This window comes from Podarcis liolepis (genome assembly GCF_965112155.1).
Source record: "Podarcis liolepis genome assembly, chromosome: 8".
Lineage (NCBI taxonomy): Eukaryota > Metazoa > Chordata > Lepidosauria > Squamata > Lacertidae > Podarcis > Podarcis liolepis.
This window is the reverse complement of record NC_139560.1, coordinates 38,699,679-38,720,790: the sequence shown is the minus strand read 5'-3', so window position 1 is coordinate 38,720,790 and position 21,112 is coordinate 38,699,679. Positions and strand designations below refer to the sequence as shown.

The following is a 21,112-nucleotide window of genomic DNA, read 5'->3' as shown; positions in this document are numbered from 1 at the left end:
AGGTGGTATAGAAATTAAATAAATAAAGAATAATAATACTGTATTTACTCACGTCTAATGTACCATCGCATCTGAATCAATTTTCATAAACTTGAAACTAAAAATAGTATTTGCTGGCAAATGTAAATGTGCCATCAAATCTAATGTGCACATTAATTTTGCAACATAATTTGGCCAAAAACGGTTAATAATAATAATAATAATAGTAATAATAATAATAATAATAGTATCCATTCCCAAAGTTCTTACATTTGCAGTCTCATAACTTTTGATGCTAATTTCTGAAGGAAACCCTTTAAAAACTCATATTTATTTAACTCATATTATTTAACTTACATATGGAAACCACAATTGTGGTGGTGGTTGTTTTGCTAGTATTTAAGGATAGAGTGAACAGCATTTAAAGAAAAAGTGTGAGATTGTTAAAAACTGAGGTTGAGAAAAGAAATACACATTTGACGAATGGAATTTTACCAAGATGTTGGATGTTGCGTGTTGAGTATTCTCCTCAACCTTTGCTTTTAACAGTTTGAATTAACTGGGTTTTATTGTTCTACCAACAATATTCATATAAAATATATGCAGTGGCTCAACACATTAAAAACTAATTTTAGCAACTTCATTTACAATGGAGTCCTATGAATCTTACACAGAAGTATCACTAAATTCAATGGGACTTATTGCCAGGTAAGTATGTATAGTATTGCACCCTCAACATTCAAACTGAGCTAAGGTGAAAGAGAAAATAATAAAAATCATCAGAATGAATGTGTGACATGTATACTTCAGCCAACATTTTGTTTTCTTGAACAGTTAAGCGTTGGTGATATAGGCAGCATAACAAAGATATCCTTTGTGTTATCCAACACCAGTTTGAGCAGAGGAGTTAAACTTCTCAAGGTATGTTACATTTGCCTCACATGACCTTATATGAAATCAAACCTTTATTAGGCATTATGCAAATAAAAACCGTAAGAAGGAAAATAACATGTAAAAGCCTTGAAATATATATAAAAAGGCAGCAGTTGGCTACAATCATATATATATATATATACATATAAAATCAGTGGTTTTCCTTGTTAACCTGCTCCTTGGAGGACTGCAGCCAAAAACTCGGCTACCCCCGCCGTTACCCTTTGGTCAACGTCGGATAGGCAGAATCCCGCACATTCACCTTGCTGGGGTTCCAGACCACCCAAAAGAGGGGACAGCACGCGTTGACGGAGCGTACTGTACAATGGGCAATGGAAGAGAATATGCTCTACAGTGTCCGGGACATTCATAGAGCATCTGCAGAATCTCTTGTTTCTAGGGATGTTTTGATATCTTCCCCTGACAAATGCTGAGGGAAAGACATTCAACCGGGCCAGCATAAAAGCCCTACGCTGGGCTGGGATTATTAATTTAGTGACGTAATTGACTCTGCTATCTAAGATATTTAAATCATAGAATATGGGGGAGCAAATTTTGTTTACAGCTGCCATAATATTTTGTCTCTCCACATCCTTTAGTCTAGCTAGGATATTATGGAAAATGTATTGCTCACTAGAATTATACAGGGGCTCCAGCTCGATGCCTAAAGATTCAATCTTTTTTTCGAGGTACTGATACCATCTTGATTTATAGGAGTCTTTGAGCAGATCAGCGAGCAGGCTTGATGGAGAGCAGCGAAAATGGCAGCGTAACCAATACTTTATTGAGGTGGACCAGGCCCAGTATTCCATTGTGTGTATGCCTATTTCTGCACACATTGTTTCATATTTGATCGCAGCTGGGAGTCCAAGAATACGTCTCAGAAAGCTGGAGTGAATCTTATTTAAATCACTGTTATATGCTTGAATCCATAGCGGGATTCCATAGAATATCTGGGCTTGCACTTTTGTTTGAAAAATCTGATTGGCCGCAGGAATAAATTGATTACCTTTCTGATAATAAAAACGGGCAACTGCTGATGAGGTGCACTTTGCCTGTTTTATGGCATTTGTGCGATGACTTGCCCACATGACCTTATGTTACTCTCTGTACTATAGCACAATACTTGGTACTTCAGTGGTATTGGATTTTAAAATACAAGTTTTCTATTTATGTAATACTGTAGGAGTTTGAAAACTGACTTGCGATTTCTTGTTGTTGTTTTATTTAGACTTACATAACTTGCCTATCCCCAGAGGGTAAGGCCAGGTAACAAACTTGCTTAAAACAGTTTAACATACACTGCTCAAATCATTTTTATGTACAAGCTCTTACAAAAATTTCTAGAAAGCTGTAAGAAGCCATTGCAGATGCTGGGAAACTAATGTAATTTTTAGCAGCTCATTCTCATCAGAATGGCCCTATGACGATCTATTCGTGGAACTGAATCTTAAGGTTACCAAGGCATGATTGATAGTTACAAAGGCATGACTGATCTGAATATGAAAGAAAAAAGCATGCACTCCTGTGTGTACCAATAGATCATGTGCATTTAAGTTGCAGCAGTGGATCAAAAACCCACACCAAGGTTATAAGCCTGAATGATTAGGGAATCCCTGTGCTGCCACCCTCTCTCCCATTATGCAACCTGTCAGCCATCCTTATTTCAGTCTTCCCTGGATCCAGCTTCACTTGACTGGCTTGCATCCAATTGCCTCTGTGGCTCGGCACAACGTTAAGTGTCAACTCTGCAAATTCTAGATGGGATGAAAGGAGAGAGATAACTAAAAGCCTAACATGGGAACTGAGCCAACCTCCCTTTCTCATTAGGATCATATTCAGTAGCCTAATATACATGGAACGGGAGAAGGTACAAGACAGAGTCCTGGGTCACTTCCAGACAACCGGTTTAATGAAGCCCGATTTGCTCACAGGAAGACTGGATAAAACTGTCCATCCTGATTTGTTTGTGGGGATATTAGGCAACTTTTCGTCAAGCATCAACTCCCACTTTGCAGTGCATTTTTGTGTTATTGCAAGAAGAAGAAATTTGGGGGAAGTGGGGTTGTTTGGCCAGAGCTCCAAGTCAGCTTTAATTTCACAGCCTGATTTTTCTGGAGTGCTATTGAATCCCACCCCAAAGTAGTGAGAGTATGGAAGCACCCCTGGATCACCCCTGAAGAGGTGGTCTGTGGGTGCTGACAGCTAATCAGCCATTACTACCCTTTGAATTTCTCTGCTAATCATGAATTGGACAACTCAAGAAAGCCCCGTGGTTCTGCAGCACCTCATGCACTGTGGCACAGAGAAAGGAGAAAAAGGAAACAACCAAGTCAGCACAAAAGAATGATGGAAAGGCACCTAAAATGTAGTGTGTGTGAGGAACCATAGTAAAAGAAGTTTTTGAACACCAGTTCAAGTACAGTAGTTTGTCAGCCAGGTAAATTAAAAGCACAAACAAGGCCACACATCTTAGTGGTCTCAGTGCAAAGACATTTCATCCCCTAAATATTGTCTTTTATCACACTTAGGAAGGGAAGGGATAGTGTGGAGATCCATCTGTGTTGCGGTTACATCTGCTGTTTTTGTGTTCAGGAGCTGCATTTTTTCTACAGTGATTATTTTCTTTTTATAGCGCAGTCATATATATATCATATGATATCATAGCAGATATCATATCAGTATTTAAAAGTTCTTACTGCAACATTAGTAAAATCCATTCCAGAAGAAAAACATTAAGAGGAATTGGATTTTTTCTTTTTGTACTCAGGAAATCAAAATCATTCTTCAGGGAAGTAATTAATTGTTTTATCAAAAGTGAATCTGATAATTTCAGTTTACAACAAATGCAAGGAATCATGTACATTTGAGCTCATTTCGTGAAAAGGCAGAATAAATGCTATAAATAAACAATGTGTAGCCTGGCTCTTGGTGCACTATTTGTGATACAGAATCACAATTTAAATGACAGTAAGGAATCCCTCTTCCTAGCTAACCCTCTTGGAGACTGAGGCACTGTTTCATTATGATCAATCAATCAAATGTTTATTATGGTTGATCAACCATTAAGCAAAGTACAAAATAGAAAGAAGCACAAAATCACCGCCTCAGTGCAACCGATGCTGAATTATTAAAAATGACAAGCTAGGACAGGCACCCCCAAACTCGTCCCTCCAGATGTTTTGGGACTACAACTACCATCATCCCTAGCTAACAGGACCAGTGGTCAGAGATGATGGGAATTGTAGTTCCAAATCATCTGGAGGGCTGAGTTTGGGGATGCCTGAGGTAGGAGCTAACAATACTAGCAAATTAAGAGATATCACAGCTTTAAGATATAGATACATTAGTAGATTTATTAGACTCCTCAAGAAAGATACTCAAAAGTGTCTAGAAGTATCAGCCAGAAAACTGCCTCATAAGGGAATTGTTGTTGGCATCTTCCTGTCTTGAGAGACAATGGTGTGCACCTCCAGGGGTGAAATCAAACTGCAAGCCTGGAAAGTGTGTATGGAGGTCCTGGGCTGCCCCGATGACAAGACCCCCTCTTGGCCTTGCTGATATGGTCCAAAGTAAAGCAGAGTAATATGTTTGGCACCAGCTTGGCTGCAGGAGTTGCCAGGAGGAGGCATACAAGGAGCAAAGTTTTCCTTCTGCTAGATGGGCTACCTTCCCAGGTTGATGAGCCCCATCTGCCCCTCACTTCCTTCTACAGCACATGCAGACCATTTGACCCACTGCTGGATTGCATATCTCTGTTAGAAGCAGACCAAGTCAGGCACAGTGACCTGGTGGTATAAATGGCCCATTAGTGATGCATGTGACTCCTGCGTATCCATATCTTTTATTGTATAACCACTCATAGATCCAAAGATAGCAGATAAAAACCCCACCCCTCATTGATTCATTTTTTTCATGTAGACACAAAAGAATCTAGCAACATCTGCTACAACAGAGACATTGGCAGGGCAATGGAGCCAGCATTGAATAGAGAGCATCCATGACAATCTACTTAATGAGACAAGTCCAATTTTCAAGTTCATGGCAGTACTAGCAATACAGTACTAGCTGTAATAACTGCAGCTCTAAGGAAGAAGGATTGAATTCCTTCTAAGGAAAATCTAAGCCCAGGAAATGAGATTGAGGCTCCATACAAAATCTGGTTCTCAGCTTTTGCAATGAAAGCCTGTGGAGCTGCTGGAACAAATTTGCCTCCTTTTGTGAATAAAAATCAAAATCGTGCTCTTACTGTATAGGAGTCATGAAACTGAATCCTGAGGCATTTGTAGGAATTGGCTTGTTCTAATCTGTGGTCCTCCATGTCCTCTTGGCTGCAGCTCCGGATGAAAGACTTGGACACTAAAGAAGAACTGGGTTTTCACCCTTTAAACCAATGGCTTTTTGAAGAAGATGGGTCTGAGACTGTGACAGAGCTAGCAGCAGTCAGACCAGATAAAGTACCACTTAAGGGTATGTTTCCCAACCACAGAACAAGTAAAACTAAATGCTCTCTTCCAGAAATTACCTCTGTGAAAAACATGGTAGGAAGGGCTATACATTATTCTAGAGCAGGTGAACAACCTTCCTGTCCCTAAGGGCCTCATGTGGTGGGTGGACATTTGGCTGTGTGCCAGAAGGGATAGCCAGTCATGGGCAATGCCATTAACACACTTGTTCAACACACACATAGACATTGAACTCTTTATTTCCTTCTTTCCTTCTCTCTCGCTCTCTCTCTCTCACTAGTGGCGTAGCGTGGGGGGTGCAGGGGGGGGCCGGCCGCACCGGGCGCAACATCTGGGGGTTAGGGAGCGCAAATCCACGGGTTAGGGGGCGCAAATTACTTGCCTTGCCCCGGGTGCTGACAACCCACGCTACGCCACTGTCTCTCTCTCTCTCTCACACACACACCCCTTTCCCCTTCGATTTCCCAGCACTCCAGTTCAGCAGTTCAAAGCTGCAATTAGTGTGCTAATATGCAACTATCTTGTCTGTGTTGGGAGTGCGAGACGGGATGCGGGGGGGGGGGGGTTAAAACCTCCACCAGCACTCCCATTGCAGATAACGTTCTGCCTGCACTGCTAAGAATTGAATAAGGACCTGGAATGTATGGAGAATACCATGTTGGCTTCTCCCAGTTGAGGTTCTGGCTGTGAACCACCCTGAGATGTGTGGATGAAGGGCAGTATACAAATTTAATAAAATATTTAAGTCCAGGCAAACTGGTTTAACTGGGTTTAAAAACTTGGAGAAAGGCATGTTTAAGTTACATTAAATTAAGTAGGACTTATATTTAAGTAATTAGGTTCCACCCATCTCACTTTAAGCACCTCTAACTCTTGCAGGATTGCATCTGATATGAAGGGTTCTGTTGGGTTACAGTAAAAGTGATTTTCTTCACGTCCCAACTCAAACTCTGATAAATTAGCAAATTTAGTTGTACAGTGCTATGCAGAGTTCATGCATCTACTGCTCTAAAATTGTTCTGTCATGCTTCCTAAAGACGTATGCATTACTATGCAGACGTATACAAAACTATGTGTTGTCATCCAGGCATCATACTAGATGATGATTTCTGTCTGTAGTGAATAATATTAATGCAGATCGATGTGAAGAGTTGAGCTACTTCCTCATAGCACTTTAATTGGTAGTGGCAGCAATTATCTAACTGGCAGGCTCAAAGGGAAAGCAGCTGATCTGGAACAAACAGCAGGGCTTTAGCCCTGTAAACTTTCCTTTTTTTTCTACAGAAAAATCAGCAGCAATGAATAGATGCTAACTGGAGTTAAGTCCTGCAATTAATATGAAAAAAGGGGATTTGTTTCTCTTGGCTTCTGCAAGAAATGACTCGAGCTTCATTTAATTGCACTTTTAAGTCATATTGACATAGTTCGGTGACAAAAGTTCTAGCCAGGAATGACAGTATAGATTTGATGTTGTTCATATTTGAATAATAAGCAGAATGCTATAAACTTGTAACACTGGGCTAAAAAGTGGAACTACTTTTTAGTAGCCATGTATTATGGGTTTTGGAAGTGTGCACGTGTGGTGTATTGCAAGAAATTATACTGAGAGCAGGGATGTTATTGGGGAGATACAGTAAAACAGGAATTAAGGAAGATAAGTACCAAGCTGAAATAGAGGCAAATGCCATAAATACTCTTTTGTACACCTGTTTGTTTTCATTAAATATGCACTTCCATACAAATTTACTGTACTTGATGGTAAGTCCCATGGAGCTTAGTGGGACTTACTTCTGAGTTGAACTGTAGAGGGCTGCCCTAAAGCATATTTGCTTGTCTACTAAAAATAGATGGAGTAGCTGATTGTAAGTTTGGCAGTTGGAAACTGTACGACGGGGTGAGCTCCCATTGCTATGTCTCAGCTCCTGCCAACCTGGCAGTTTGGAAGCATGCCAGTGTGAGTAGATAAATAGGTACCGCTGCGGCTGGAAAGTAAACGGTGTTTCTGTGCACTCTGGTTTCCGTCATGGTGTTCTGTTGTGCCAGAAGCGGTTGTGTTCATGACCATGGAAGTTTGACCCCCAAAATCCACTCCCCCAAAACCCAGAAAAAAATGCTCTCTGGTTTGTCTGATTGCTCCCCTTTACTCCTTCCCTCCATTTCTCAGCCAACCATCAAAAAGCAAACAATGAAGTAAAATACTCTGTTCTTATATATAAATTGGTGGTATGTATAGCAAGGTTTCGGTACTAATTTAGTGTTTTTGGATAAGTGATTTTTCTCATAGCTTAAGTTCATAAAGCAGGTCCTGTGTGGTTTGTTTATGAAGGAGGAAGGATATAGGACTATTGGTTTTATTTCTTACACACATATTAATTTTATGCTTCTCATAGGTTTCTTTGTCACATTTTCTATCGTTGATCTTTTTCCACAGTGGTTACTTACTCAATCAGTGTCCACACAGGAACGTTACCTGCATCAGAAACAGAAGCAGATGTCTTCATTACAATATTCGGGGAGAACGGGGACTCTTACAAAAGAAGACTTAGGTGTTCAAAGTCATGTGCATACTTTGCAAAGGGTCAGGTAAGCTTAGAATTTGTCTAGCTGTTATTTTGAGGGGCTTTGTAAACTTCAACCAGAGTGTTCACAACACAGCTACCTCAAGCTCTGCTTTCACGGGCATTGCTATGTGAAATCATGAAAAATGCAGAAAATACACTTAAGATGTGTTCCCTCTCTATATTGCTTGCGAAAGTCGAAGAAAAAGGAGCTGCAACATCCAGAGCACACATGCAAAACAACACTTAAATGCTGGCAAATTAGCAGTGCTGATGCTGTCAGAAATAGCCACCTTCTATCATTCAATAACCAAGGGCTGGAATAAAAAAATAAAAAATAGGTGGATTTTTTGCTCTGGGAATGTTTGTACAAGTTTATGGGGTTTTGGAGGAGTCATGAAGTTGCAAAGCTGAGGGGGCTGGGTCCAGACCTAGACATGGCTAGATGGAGCCATTGCGGCTCTTTCAGTGAGTCTGTTCTAAACATGACCAAGTCCAGATCCAGACCCGAGTTATTTCCCCATTCAGATCTGCATCTCCTTTGCTTTCCATGAAGACGGATCTGGCTTCTTCAGCTGCTATTCCACAGGGTAGCTGTATGCCAACTAGAAAATCTCTTGCAACTCCAGGAATTCTCATATCATAGCTCCCAGGGAATCTGAGGTTATTAAGATAACCCTATATATTTAAAGGATTCTAAATACAATTTGCAGACTACTGTGATGTGCATCAATACCCTGCTGAAACAACTGTGTTTAATGACAGAGAAAGGAGAGCCTCTCAAGCTTTACAGCTGCAGCCTTAAGGGAATATTCCTGGAACTATAAGCACAGGATGCCATAATTCTAATTTCTATTGACTCTTTTCCTATACAAATCACTTCTCTTAAGGAATGTGTATAGAAATAAATACCATGCATATAAAATGTAAACTGGCACTGCTGCAGTTCAACCTCCATTCATTTAATGGGGTTTGTCTGGAAGCTTAATGCAAGACCTGCTGAAATAAATTGAGGTTGAACAGCAGCAGTACTTGGTGAATTGTGCCTATGATATTAGATATTTGCATATAATTCTGAACAGAAATCCAGGGTCCAAATCCAATGCAGATATCTCACTGCTGCTTTTAAAAGAAATGTGAAGAGATGGAATATCTGATCACAGATCTGCAACGCCTTGGCTAGTTTGGCCCTTTGTAACCACTAAAACAGCTGAGCAATTGAACAACTTGCACAGGAAAATTGTTGAATTTCCCTTCCTAGAGATTTAAAAGAAGAGAGTTGATAAGTATCTATCAGTGTCGTGAATCCTGCTCCTGCAGGGGTTGAGCTACATGACTCACGAGATCCCTTCCAAAAATTGGGAATCTGATTCAGCCGCATTAATAAGCCTAAATTGAATTTACTGCTTGTAGCTGTCACAACTGTATGATAGAAGAAGATGAAGCAATTCAATTAAATCAAATCACAGTGAATGAAGCTGGTTTATATTGCTTAAGTAATTATCTTTCTAGTTAAATGCTCTCATTGGTTTAATGGGTTAAATGAGTAGGAAATTGTCATTTTGCCTAACTAAAGCAGAATCTAAATCAGGCGAGCCAATTTAATAAAATGGTTTTGCTTTTCATCAATTACATTTCCAATGAAGTGTATGTGTCTTTACACAAAGGGAGAAATAACATAGGACAAAAATACATTCTGGCTAACAGCGAGAGCTGTGTAATGTAATGCATCACAAGGCAAATTCATTGATAACAATGGGGTGATTTTGACCACTGTTTCCTGAGGACTTTGATTTATTGTCCTATTGAAAGGGATTAATGATTCATTTCAATCTGAAAAGTACTAACAGGAAAGAAAGATGAATATTGCTGGTATAGCCTATTATGTACAACTCTGCATATAGTGTGCCACCATAACAAGATTTGCCATTTCAAATAACAAAATCAAAAGTGGTGCAATGTTCCAGAAGTTATTTACAATACATTCTTCTTGACTATTGACTATTTGGGGCTTTTTATACTTCCCATTAAGAGTTGTACTTTGTCATGGTAACTGTTTTTGGAAGAGTATAAATATGTGAAGGTAAAAATGTCAGAAATTCTATTTTTCTAGTTGAAATTATATTCTCCAGGCTACATTTCCTGGGAGTATTTGTAGAATATACCTGGACCAAAAGATACATGTAAGAATCTGATTTTTAAAACCATAAAGCATTTCCATTTTATTTTAATTTAATCATGTTTTATTTCATTCTTCTTTGTCTCATTGTATAGAAGTTGTCAACAAGTAAAATTATAGCTGCTGCTGCTGCTGCTGCTTCCATCCATCTGGTCGTCTTGCTACCCACATGTGCCCACACTTCCACCCACCCGCTCGTATTCTCTATCAAATGGGCACACATTCATTCCCTCTAATATAATTTATTCATCCCAACATGCATCTCTGCAGCTGCTACTGCACTGTTGTTTACTGGAAGCTAGAATAGTATTAGAAGTGTTCATTTGCACTAAAAAACCCACACCATTTCCTTGTCTTTATCAAACTCTCATGCACAGAAGACTGATAGCTTTCTGTGGTCAGTCTAATTGGCCATTGTTAGCATTGCCATCCATACTTAGAATTTGAAACACTATAAGGAGTAAAACTTAAGCACACACAAATTGGTTGATTTGTTGTATTGCACTGTGCTGTCATTCACAGAGTTGCTGCTGAGTAGATGGAGAAAATCACGCATGGTATTAGTATGAACCAGCCATTTTCAAGCTTTTTGTGTCCATTGAATTCTTCTCATATCAACATTCCTGCCAAAGAACCTTTGCAGAAGAATTGGGGAGGGGGTGTTGTAGGGTCCATATGGGATATTGAAGAGTCCTATTGGCCCATGTGAACTGAGTGTATATCCTTGAATACACCCAGAACTCCCTTGCAGCTCTGTATTGTATGGCTAGCTGTGCGGTGGAAATTGAACTTCTATTACTAATACTTTAATTCAGGAACCTTTGCAGGAATTCCATGGTTCCAAACAACACAGTTTGAAAGTCATCAATTTAGACCAAAATACCAGAGACAGGGAGCTGGCCAATGAGTTTAAATCCTGAAACAGCTATGGATTTGCTGGGTTTATGCTGCACATACTGTTCAGCCACTGTGGTCTACCTGTAAAGTTAACAGCTACAGCTGCATACTTTGAATGCTGCTGGAAAATATTACTATAGGAATCATTTAGTTAATAAATGTATCTCAATCTCAAGTTCCAAAAAGCATTTTAGGCATGACAGAGTTCTTCTAGTCTCTGAACAATGAGACTTCTGCATATGAATAAGGTATCTAAAAGCTATTGAATCAATATTGTGTTTAAGTACCAGTAAAAGGAACAACTGAACAGGAAAACGATTCTCTTTTCTAATAGAGTAGTTGAATTAAGCAATGTTTAATATGTTTTTATTAAGTGGATGTTGGCCCTGCTTTATTTCCTTTCCCCAATAGTTGAATACCTTCAGTGTCCAAGCAATAGATCTAGGAATGTTGAGCAAAGTGGTTGTGGAACACAATAGATCTGGTTATGGAGCGGGTTGGTACCTTGACCGAATCATGATACAAGAATCAGAGAAGAATAGTGACCAGTATGTATTCCTGTGCCAGCAATGGTTGGACAGTGGAGTTGGTGATGGAAAAATGAAACGAGAGGTGCAACTTCTTGGAAAAGTTAGGAAAGAGAAGCTGGCTGAAAATTTTCATGGTGAGATGCAAAATTATAAAAATATATTAACGATTCTGTTTTGATAGATTTTATTCTGCCTTTCAGGGATGGGTCTGTTGAAACCAAAAAATGCTATTCAAATATAATATACCTTTATTCTAAGTAACATCATTCATGTATCCTCATGACATTTTGCAAAGCGGGATAATACAGTGTGTGTGTGTGTGTGTGTGTGTGTGTGTGTGTGTGTGTGTGTGAATGTGTGTGTACACACACACACACACATACACTCAGAGAAAGAGAGGGGGGAGATACAGAGACTAAGAAGTATAAGAAATGATTTAAAATTAGATTTGGGGATTAGATGCAACAGAAGGTGGTGAGGAGAGAAAAACAAATAGGAGACTTCTTCAGGCATGATGAATGACAGACCAAAGGCTCTTGTAGCTGAAGCTATTTCTGATATATCTAATCTGTTGTAGCAGTATTTTCTACCTCACCTACACCCCATTTAGGGTAAAAAAGTAAACCCCATTTAGGAATGTTGTTTTAAAATGTGATGAACTGAAACATGCCCACAAACCCCTTTCTTGGTCAAGGGGGTGGAGAGAGTGTTGGTGAAGCAGTAGCAGCAGTTCCTGGATGTTACAGACTATCTGGATCCATTTCAGTTTGGGTTCAGGAGCAGTTTTACCACTGAATCAACCTTGGTTGTCCTGATGTGGCTGGGGAAACCCAGCCAGATGGGTGGGATAGAAATAATAAATGATGATGATGATGATGAATGAAGTGCATTGAGAGCAGCAGCTCAGCCCTACTTGCTCTTGCCCCACCATTTTCCCCTGGGGAAATGCAATATTTAGCACTGAATAGGAGCAAATGTCAGTTGGGTTTTCTTCAGATTGATGCTTTCTCCGATTTATTGCTAAAGAATTATTTCTCCAGAGGAAAGTGGTGTGACAAAGGCAAAACCACTTGGACCTGTGCCTAGAAAGTGTGGGACAAGGGGGAAACTGCTCAGACCCATCCTTTCTAGACACGGGACAAGCTTAAGACTGGATGAGCCCTGGGACATGGGGAGTATTAGTCTGTCCTTCTTGCTTGATCTCTCAGCAGTTTTTGATCCTATTGATATCATGTGTGCAGAAACGCTGTTAAAATTGTAAAACAATGTACAAATTCAGAATAGTATATAAATGATTAACAATCACAGCACTATTGCTAGTATTGAAATATCAAGGGTTTAACTGTTGGCTTGTTTCATGCACTCTGTGGTTAACAACAGTTCAAAATTGTGGAGCAAATTCAGATTTCTGCAACACTACAGTCAATTTGTTATTTCCTACTGATTTGCTTTTCTAGGTACTTGGGATGTCACTGTTACAACTAGAGGCATTTCAAGCAATGCTATGAACCCTAAGTTGACTCTTACGGTTTGTGATGACAAAGGGGCATCTTCTTCAGTCTTTATTCCCAAAGGATCATTTCAGAGGGCTGAGGCTTACCAGGCAACACTGGAGCTGGATAAGAAGTCTAATATGATATGCAAAGTTCGCTTGGAAGTAGAAGACACAGATGGGGAAATGTGGCATTGTCGTGAGGTAAATCCTAAGTATGCATTTGTATATTATACTGGAAGAAAAAACTTCTTTATATAACCTTGTTGGGCTTCCAGGGACAAGGCTAAATCAAAGGCCCCTGTGTCCATTCCCTCATTCCTCTTCTTTTGCACAAATGGCCACAAATCACTAGGATATTCTGTTCATGGTTTTTATTAGGGATTAAATGTTACAGCACACTTCACACCCCAACAAAGATAGATCCCCCAGGGCATGAAGACAGCCTCCCGGATTAGGGTTTTAGACAGTCCCCTCCAATAGTCAGACAGATTTTTCACTCCGTAACATTTGGGTATCCAGTAAAGGTAATCCAAAGGTACCTTGTTGGGCTGCTTTACCTCTGCCTTCCTTGCTACTAGCATGCAGAAGGGGGGGGCACCCTCTTGCTTTTCCCTTGCAAGACTGTTCTACCTCTCTGGAGGCTGACACAAGCAAGCTCTGTGTCAGTGCATCCCCACTTCAGGGACTCAAGAGCAATCCCTTCTTCAGGCATAGCCTACTGCTCACTAGACCAGTGTTTCCCAACCGGTGTTCCGCGGCACACGAGTGTGCCGTGAGACATCGGCTGGTGTGCCGCGAGATGCCTGGAGGGAGGCGGGCGAGTCGGGTGGCGAGAGGCGGGGCGGCGGCGGCGAGGAGAGGCCGCGCCTCCTGCTGCTGCCTGGCGCTCCTCCTCGCAGCCGGCAGCGCTGCCTGGGCGCCTCCGCGCGACTCTGCCTCGCTGGGTTTGGTCTCCCAGCAGAGACGGGTCACACGCGCACCTCCCTCCCTCCCTCAGCCTGCGCGGAGGGAGAGCCAGAGAGAGGCATCGCTCCTGCGCGGCGGGAGAGGGAGCAGACGGAGCGATGCCCCAAACGAGCTGAATTCCGAGCGAGGGACTGAGGGGGGAGGGAAAAAACTTTCGCTTTCGTGCGTCCCTCCCGGCGTGACGCTGCGCGCTGACGTCACGGGGCGGGGCTTTAATGGTGGTGTGCCGCGAGATTTTTTTTCAGTAAACAGGTGTGCCGTTGCCCAAAAAAGTTTGGGAAACACTGCACTAGACCCTCAAATTCCTCCAGCCTCATTCCAGTCAGCTTCCCAGCCTCAAGGCATTGGTTAGGTGTAGCCTGAAGCTTCACACTTCCCCACTTGCTTGCCTGCTTGTTTAAAGCAATCTTTCAGTATTTCCTACTCCTTAATATTCTGCCTGTGTTATCTGTGTTTGCTGCTGCTTGGATAAATGAATGAATCTGACTTTTGGAACTTTTTGTAAGTAAAGTGTTTTAAACTTATTTTATGACTTCTACAAGAGGGATAGAAAAGAGTAGAGCACTTTGCAAGTGAACTAAATGGGATCAAAAGGTCTATATTTCCACATTATACTCTGCTACTAAGGGTTCTCTCCTGCTGTTGAATTAGTTTAGCCCCACATTTTGAATTCATTCCCTGTTTAGGGAAGTTTTTAATGTTTAATGCTGCATTGTGTTTTTAATATTTGGTTGGGAGCTGCCCAGAGTGGCTGTGGAAACCCAGCCAGATGGGTGGGGTATAAATAATAAAATATTACATTATTATTATATTATGTGCCCAGCCAATTCGTTTGTTATTTACCCCCCACACACACACACACATGGGTCGTGTGAATTCATATTTTTCTCCCACAAGACCTCCACTCTGTCCCCCTCCTCCCCTTTTCCCTATCTGCCTTCTGCACACAGAGAGGAAGCTGCCTGTCTTGTCCACCAGCAGGCTGTCTTAGCCACACTTTATTGGCAAGCCTTGCATCTGAGCAATTGAAAAACAGAGGTACTGTAGAGCTGTCCCCAGCTATCTTTCACAAACCTACTCTCACTCTCACACACATATTCCTATTTAAAGGGATGTGATTTTCAGAAAGCATCTTCTAGTTGTGCTCAACAGTTATCTAACAGTCTTATGTAACATAATGCTCAGGTCTGTTTGTCACGTATCAGGCTATTTGCATAATATTAATATCTGTTTATAGCAGAACTATTACGGCTTCCATAGTATGCATCAAAAATTTATTTGGGAAGAAATGTTTTCTTTTTTAAAAAAACATGAATGGTGGGGGCTGGAAAGATTCCCTCCCCGAGTCACTCAGTGAAGTAGTTGGCAGGTGGTTAGGAAGACAGAAGGAAGTGTTATTACATAACACAATTACAGATTTCACTATGGTAGTATGATATCACTCTGATGATTGCCACTGGCTGAGCCAAGGGGTTGGGGGGGCTGTGGGGGGGGGCTGATGGGAGCCAGAGTCCAGCAATATCTGCAAGGCTACTGCCTTCCCATGCCTAGTTTGGATGGATGAAAAAGGATGCTTTATTTATTAGTGGCTGGCTATACTTCACCTCCAGCTAATGTATTTGAATGATTGTGTTTTGCGTTCCTTCAGTCCTTCCAAGGGCTGGAGTAAACCTGTTTCCTCTCTAATGCAGAGGAGTGACATTGTTCTCTAACATATTTGAACATTTATTTATTTATTTATTTATTTATTTATTTATTTATTTTGTTTATAATACAGTGATCCCTAAAGAGTTTGCATAAAATATTAAAACTAAATATAACAAAATATGGAAATTAAAGAGTTAATATATATATATCAATAAAAACAGAAATCTATTATCTAGGGACATGACATGTGCTTAAAAGTAGCTATTGTTTCCACTTCCTGGATTGCATGTGGGTGAGTGTTACCAATTGAGAAGGCCTGCTGTCTAGATATCACAAGGTGACATTCCACTGATCATAGTATAGTCAGCAAAGCCTCCTCTGAAGATCTTAGTGATCAGCCAGGTATGTTGGCCTGCTAGGTATCCTGGTCCTAAGTTGTTTAGAGCTTGAACATGGCTCAGTAGCTAATCAGCAGCTGTAAGAAACGTTCTCATATATTTATTTGGATCAGCTACACCAAGGTGCTGGCTTCAATATTACCTAGTAAAACATGGCTCTATATCTACATATTCTCAAACTGGCTATTATATTCTGGTCTTGCAACTAACAAAGGGAGACAGTGACAATGCCTTGACAAAAGTACCTGCCATGTAAGCTGACATCCCAGGAAAGAGACAGAGCACCAAAGTGACAGCCTCTCCAAGTGTGTCTAGGATGCTGAAGCTAAAGTCATCAATTGCAGCAAAATAGCTGTGTTGCAGAAAATATAAGGAATTTTCCCTGACAAAATAAAAGTCAAAATGCTTCTGGGGAATAGCTTTTAATTCATAGTTGTAACTGAAAGTCTTGCATTGTTTCTAAATTGCTCCGCTGACGATTGCATTTCCCAGAAGGTGAAAGATGCAAAAAGGGGGTCATTTCTTTTGGGCCTCGTCCTCACCAACAGGGAGGAACTGATCAATGAAGTGAAAGTACAGAGAACCTTGGGAGGAAGTGATACACAAGCAAGGGAAAGCTGAGTGTAGTTGAACATGCACTCTGGACTATAAGGAGGCTCATTTCAAAAAGCTAAAAGAACTATTGGGTAAAGTCCAAAGGTCAAAATTACTCAAAGAGATGGGAGTCCAAGATGGATGGGAGTTTCTTAAAGGTTAACTACTGAAGGCACAAAGGCTGGCAATTCCAACAAGAAAGAAAAGTGGGAGGCACCAAAATAAACCGCATAAGAAGAAGAAGAAGAGTTTGGATTTGATATCCCGCTTTATCACTACCCGAAGGAGTCTCAAAGCGGCTAACATTCTCCTTTCCCTTCCTCCCCCACAACAAACACTCTGTGAGGTGAGTGGGGCTGAGAGACTTCAGAGAAGTGTGACTGGCCCAAGGTCACCCAGCAGCTGCATGTGGAGGAGTGGAGACATGAACCCGGTTCACCAGATTACGAGACTACCACTCTTAACCACTACACCACACTGGCTTACAGATGAGCTGTGTTGGAAGAAGGGACTATATAAGAAATGAAAGAAAGCAGAAATCACAAAGGAAGAGTGCACATGAGTAGCCAACAGTTGCAGGAAGAAGGTTGGGTGAGGCAAAGCTCAGAGGGACATCCACTGCCTCACCTGTAGATGTAAAGTTGTGTGTCATCAACATATTTCTGACTCCATACTCCAAAACTCCAGTTAGCCCCAGACAGCAGTTTCTTGTAGATGTTAAACAGCACAGGGGATAAAATTGAACTCCGAGGAACCCCACGTTGAAGGCTCCACAGGGCTGAAGAGCACTCCCCAAGCATCACCCTCTGGGGGGAAAAAACATCCAAATAGGACTGGAGCCACCACAAAGTGGTGCCACCCACCCCTAACTTAGACAGCCACTCCAGAAGGATACCATGTTTGATGATATTAAAAGAGGTCTGAGAGGTCGAGGAGAATTAACAGGCACATATTTACCTCTCTCTCTCCCAACAGAGGTCATCACGTAGGGTGACGAAAGCAATTTCTCTTCCGAAACCAGGCCAAAACCCTGATTGAAATGTAAATCAAGAAAATCGATTTCCCCCAACAGCATTTACACAAAATATATTGGGTCTAAATGAAATACTAGATACCGTATTTTTCCATGTATAAGACTAAGTTTCCCCCCTAAAAAATAATGTCCACAATTTGGGGGTATCTTATACACAGATAGATCTCCCCCAATTTTCTTAAATCAGAGTCCCCCCCCCAAATAGGGGGCATCTTATACATGGGGGCGTCTTATAGATGGAAAAATGCTTTCAATAGGTGATATCCAATGAAGTCATGCTCTGAGTGGACCCATCAATGGACTTATTGCTTTACTCAAACTTTGGATATTCGTGTGTGTGTGTGTGGTTTGTTTTTTTAAAGCTCTTACAAAACCATGTTTTCCACAGTGTATTCTGAAGTCATTTTTAAAGTAGGATTTTCAAGAAACATCCTCCACAGAGGGTGATAAATTCACATCTCATAAGTATTTACAGGAAGGAATGCTTTTTCCTGCAAATGTTGGACTGATTCAAACATTCAGAGGATGATAGATGATATTATATATGTAGGGAGATGAACTCTTCTGTGCTGCCTTTGGCGGCAAAGTCCCCTGCAAACAGGGGTGCAGCATCTGCGATCACCACCTGGGTCAGACACACATGCACTGAAGGTGGGTGGGGTGCACCGCCAGGCAGCGCACTCACCCACCAGAGCCCGCTGCTTCTGCACTGTGGCTGCCTTGTAGCATTGGGCTGTCTTGCAAGGAAGTTGCCTCCACAGCTCCCTTGTGCACTGGGTCCCAGCGTTGGAGAGGAGTGCTGCCGCCACCTCTCCAACACTTCTGCCCCTGGGTCAGGCTTGACTTTGGGGTGGAGCTGCAACCGGCTCACAGTGTTGGGCCACCATCTGAGGAAGCTGCCTCTGCAGTTCCCTCTAGTGTCGGAGAGGGGCGGCAACACTGCCAGTTTCTCCACCGCTTCTGTCACCCCGGTCAGGCCTGACCCAGGAGTGGAGATGTGGCCAGCTGATGGCTGCCCCCTCCCTCTTCTATTCAGCTGGCCCAGGGCAGCCCTAAGGAGAAGGAGCCAGTGCTACCGCTGCCCCAGCCCCAAAGGGCAGGCCCAGGCGCGGCTTCTCTCAATGAGGAAACCTGTTGTGGGGGCACCTAGTTGTGCCCCCTTTAAAAAATGCACCCGGAGCTACGCCCCCCCAGGTGCCCCCCCCCGGCTATGCCGCTGCCGGAAAGTTTGGCTCAATGCTTGTATTTGCACCGTGGCTAATGTTTCAATATCTCATTATCTGTACACAATAGATAATGAATAACTATGCTTAGGATATAGCATGCTCTAGTTTTGAACCAGTAGAGCTTACGTGATCTGAACTGATGGCTGGAGTCTGGGACTTAGGACTGATTCTCACAATATGACTGCCATGTGGTTGTGTCTGCTTGGAAGAGACTCATTTGGTGTAGATCCCATTGCTGTCTTCAAGGGCTATGGAGTTCTGTATGCCAGCTGGGGACAAACCATAGGACTGGATTGGAAAATCTCTCACCCTCCAGATGATGCTAGATTCCAAATCCCAGGAACCCCAGCCCATGAAGCTGACCATCAAGGGTGATGAACATCTCGAGAACATGGGTCCACCCATCCCTGCCATAGGGTGTGTCCATTGGTTTCATGCCCTGTTTGTGAGCTTCCCAGAAACAAACTATAGGCCTACATGGAGCTTGGTTTGATCTATACATATCTCATTTTGTACAGGTGAAACTTCAGCACAGAAAAAGCAAACAAATCCTGGAATTCCCGTGTGTCCGAGATTTTTCAGATGCTGAAGGAAGCACAATGGCTGAATTTCCAGTTCTCACAGCTGGCTGCAACTTTTTAGCAGGTTTGTTAATTGCCACACAGATTTGTTTGCTTGTTTATTTCATTTGAAACATTTTTACCTCACTCTCCAGCCAAAAGGGCTCTCAGACCTGTTTTCATCAGATTTGTAACACACACACACACACACACACACACACACACACACACCACAGTCCCTGCAAACTTAAAGATTTAAAATACACAATAAAAAAAGGAAAATGGGAAGAGTAGGGAAGAGGAAAATAAGAAAACACTGACACCAATTTCCTCAGTGGTGCTTCTGATCAGCTGGAATAGAAACAATTCAGGAAGAGGAGAAGTCCTATGGAGCAGATCTCTCAGCAGAGCCAATGGGGTGGCCCTGCATCTCATGCTTTTCTCTGTTACAGCCTGAAGAAAGGCTGCTGCTGGTGACACATGAGAATTGGCAAAGTCAGAAAAGGGAAAATCTTATAGTTCTGCTTATTTTACTGTGCAACATTTAGCTAAAATTACCATTCACAGGCTGGGAATAGCTCAGCAAGTCCTCAGTATGCAGAGTGGATACTAATGCCAGCACTGTAAATCCATGTAAAAGCCACTTCTTCTGTAGACTTGCCACTTGTGAAGATCCACACACAAACAAGTTATTCAAGGAAGAGGAGCTAGAAGAAGAGAAGATTCTCTTGTGTATAATCCCTGACCGCCAAGAGGGCTTAGCAATGCTGCAGGAAATGTCTGCAGCATGTCTTTTTTCACTACTATCCCACAAGGACAACGCCATTTCTCACTCACACACTCATCTTCCATACCAGCACATGGGCAGCACACTCATATGCACACACCCTACCTTTTTGCCTGGGAGTGATGAGGAGCTTCCAGAAAGGCTCTTAGGGTAGCAGCCAACTCAGAGCAGACCTACTGAAAATAATGGACCTAACTTTCTCCTGCTTATTAATTTCAGTGTGCCTGCTGTGAGCAAAACTTAGTTACATGCCATCCTTAGTATTGTAAAAAGTGCTCAGGAACCAAGCCCAAGGCTTCCTCCCTGAGGTCCTGCCCATAGCTGTGCAAACTGAGGCCCACCCAGCGGTCTCCTAATAAAAGTATATTGCTATTAACTTGTATGTGTATAGTGCTATTAACTTGTATATGTTTATTGAGTGAGAGTCAATACCTCTTGCTTTTTCTACAGTTAAACAGTATGTTCTGTACATCTCAACGGACTCCTCCCCAGAATCAGGAACAGACTCAGATGTGTACGTCACTTTGAAAGGATCCATGGGAGACACTGGCAAGAGGAAATTAGTTAGGAATGGAAAGGACACTTTCGCCAAGGGGAAGGTAGGTTGCCAGGTGCACTGTCTTGCAACAATACCTGTTTTGTAATGCTTTGCATTACAGAAACTACAGGTGCACAGTGGCGTACGAAGGAGGGGCAGAGGGAGCGGGCCACCCTGGGTGCCACCCTGGGGTGTGTGTGACAGGATAGGCCGCTGCCTCCTCCCAGGTGTGGAGCAGCGAAGGGTGCAGTATGGGCGCCGCTCGCTGCATCCGTACGGGCTGTTACGCATGCGCAGTCCAATCAGGCTGCCGCTTGCGTGTGGCA

The 21,112-nt window shown here is 42.1% G+C and overlaps 1 protein-coding gene across 5 annotated transcripts in view; it reads left to right on the top strand.

Moving 5' to 3' along the window:
• The window catches only part of RP1 (RP1 axonemal microtubule associated), a 182,902-nt gene that overhangs the window by 138,586 nt on the left and 23,204 nt on the right, over positions 1–21,112 (top strand). For all 5 annotated transcript variants that reach the window (XM_083517865.1, XM_083517868.1, XM_083517867.1 and 2 more), the window contains 7 exons: positions 814–900; positions 5,250–5,382; positions 7,810–7,961; positions 11,424–11,676; positions 13,000–13,238; positions 19,420–19,546; positions 20,699–20,847. In XM_083517865.1, coding sequence (XP_083373991.1) covers positions 814–900; positions 5,250–5,382; positions 7,810–7,961; positions 11,424–11,676; positions 13,000–13,238; positions 19,420–19,546; positions 20,699–20,847 — 1,140 coding nt within the window. The remainder of the gene's footprint in view (positions 1–813; positions 901–5,249; positions 5,383–7,809; positions 7,962–11,423; positions 11,677–12,999; positions 13,239–19,419; positions 19,547–20,698; positions 20,848–21,112) is intronic.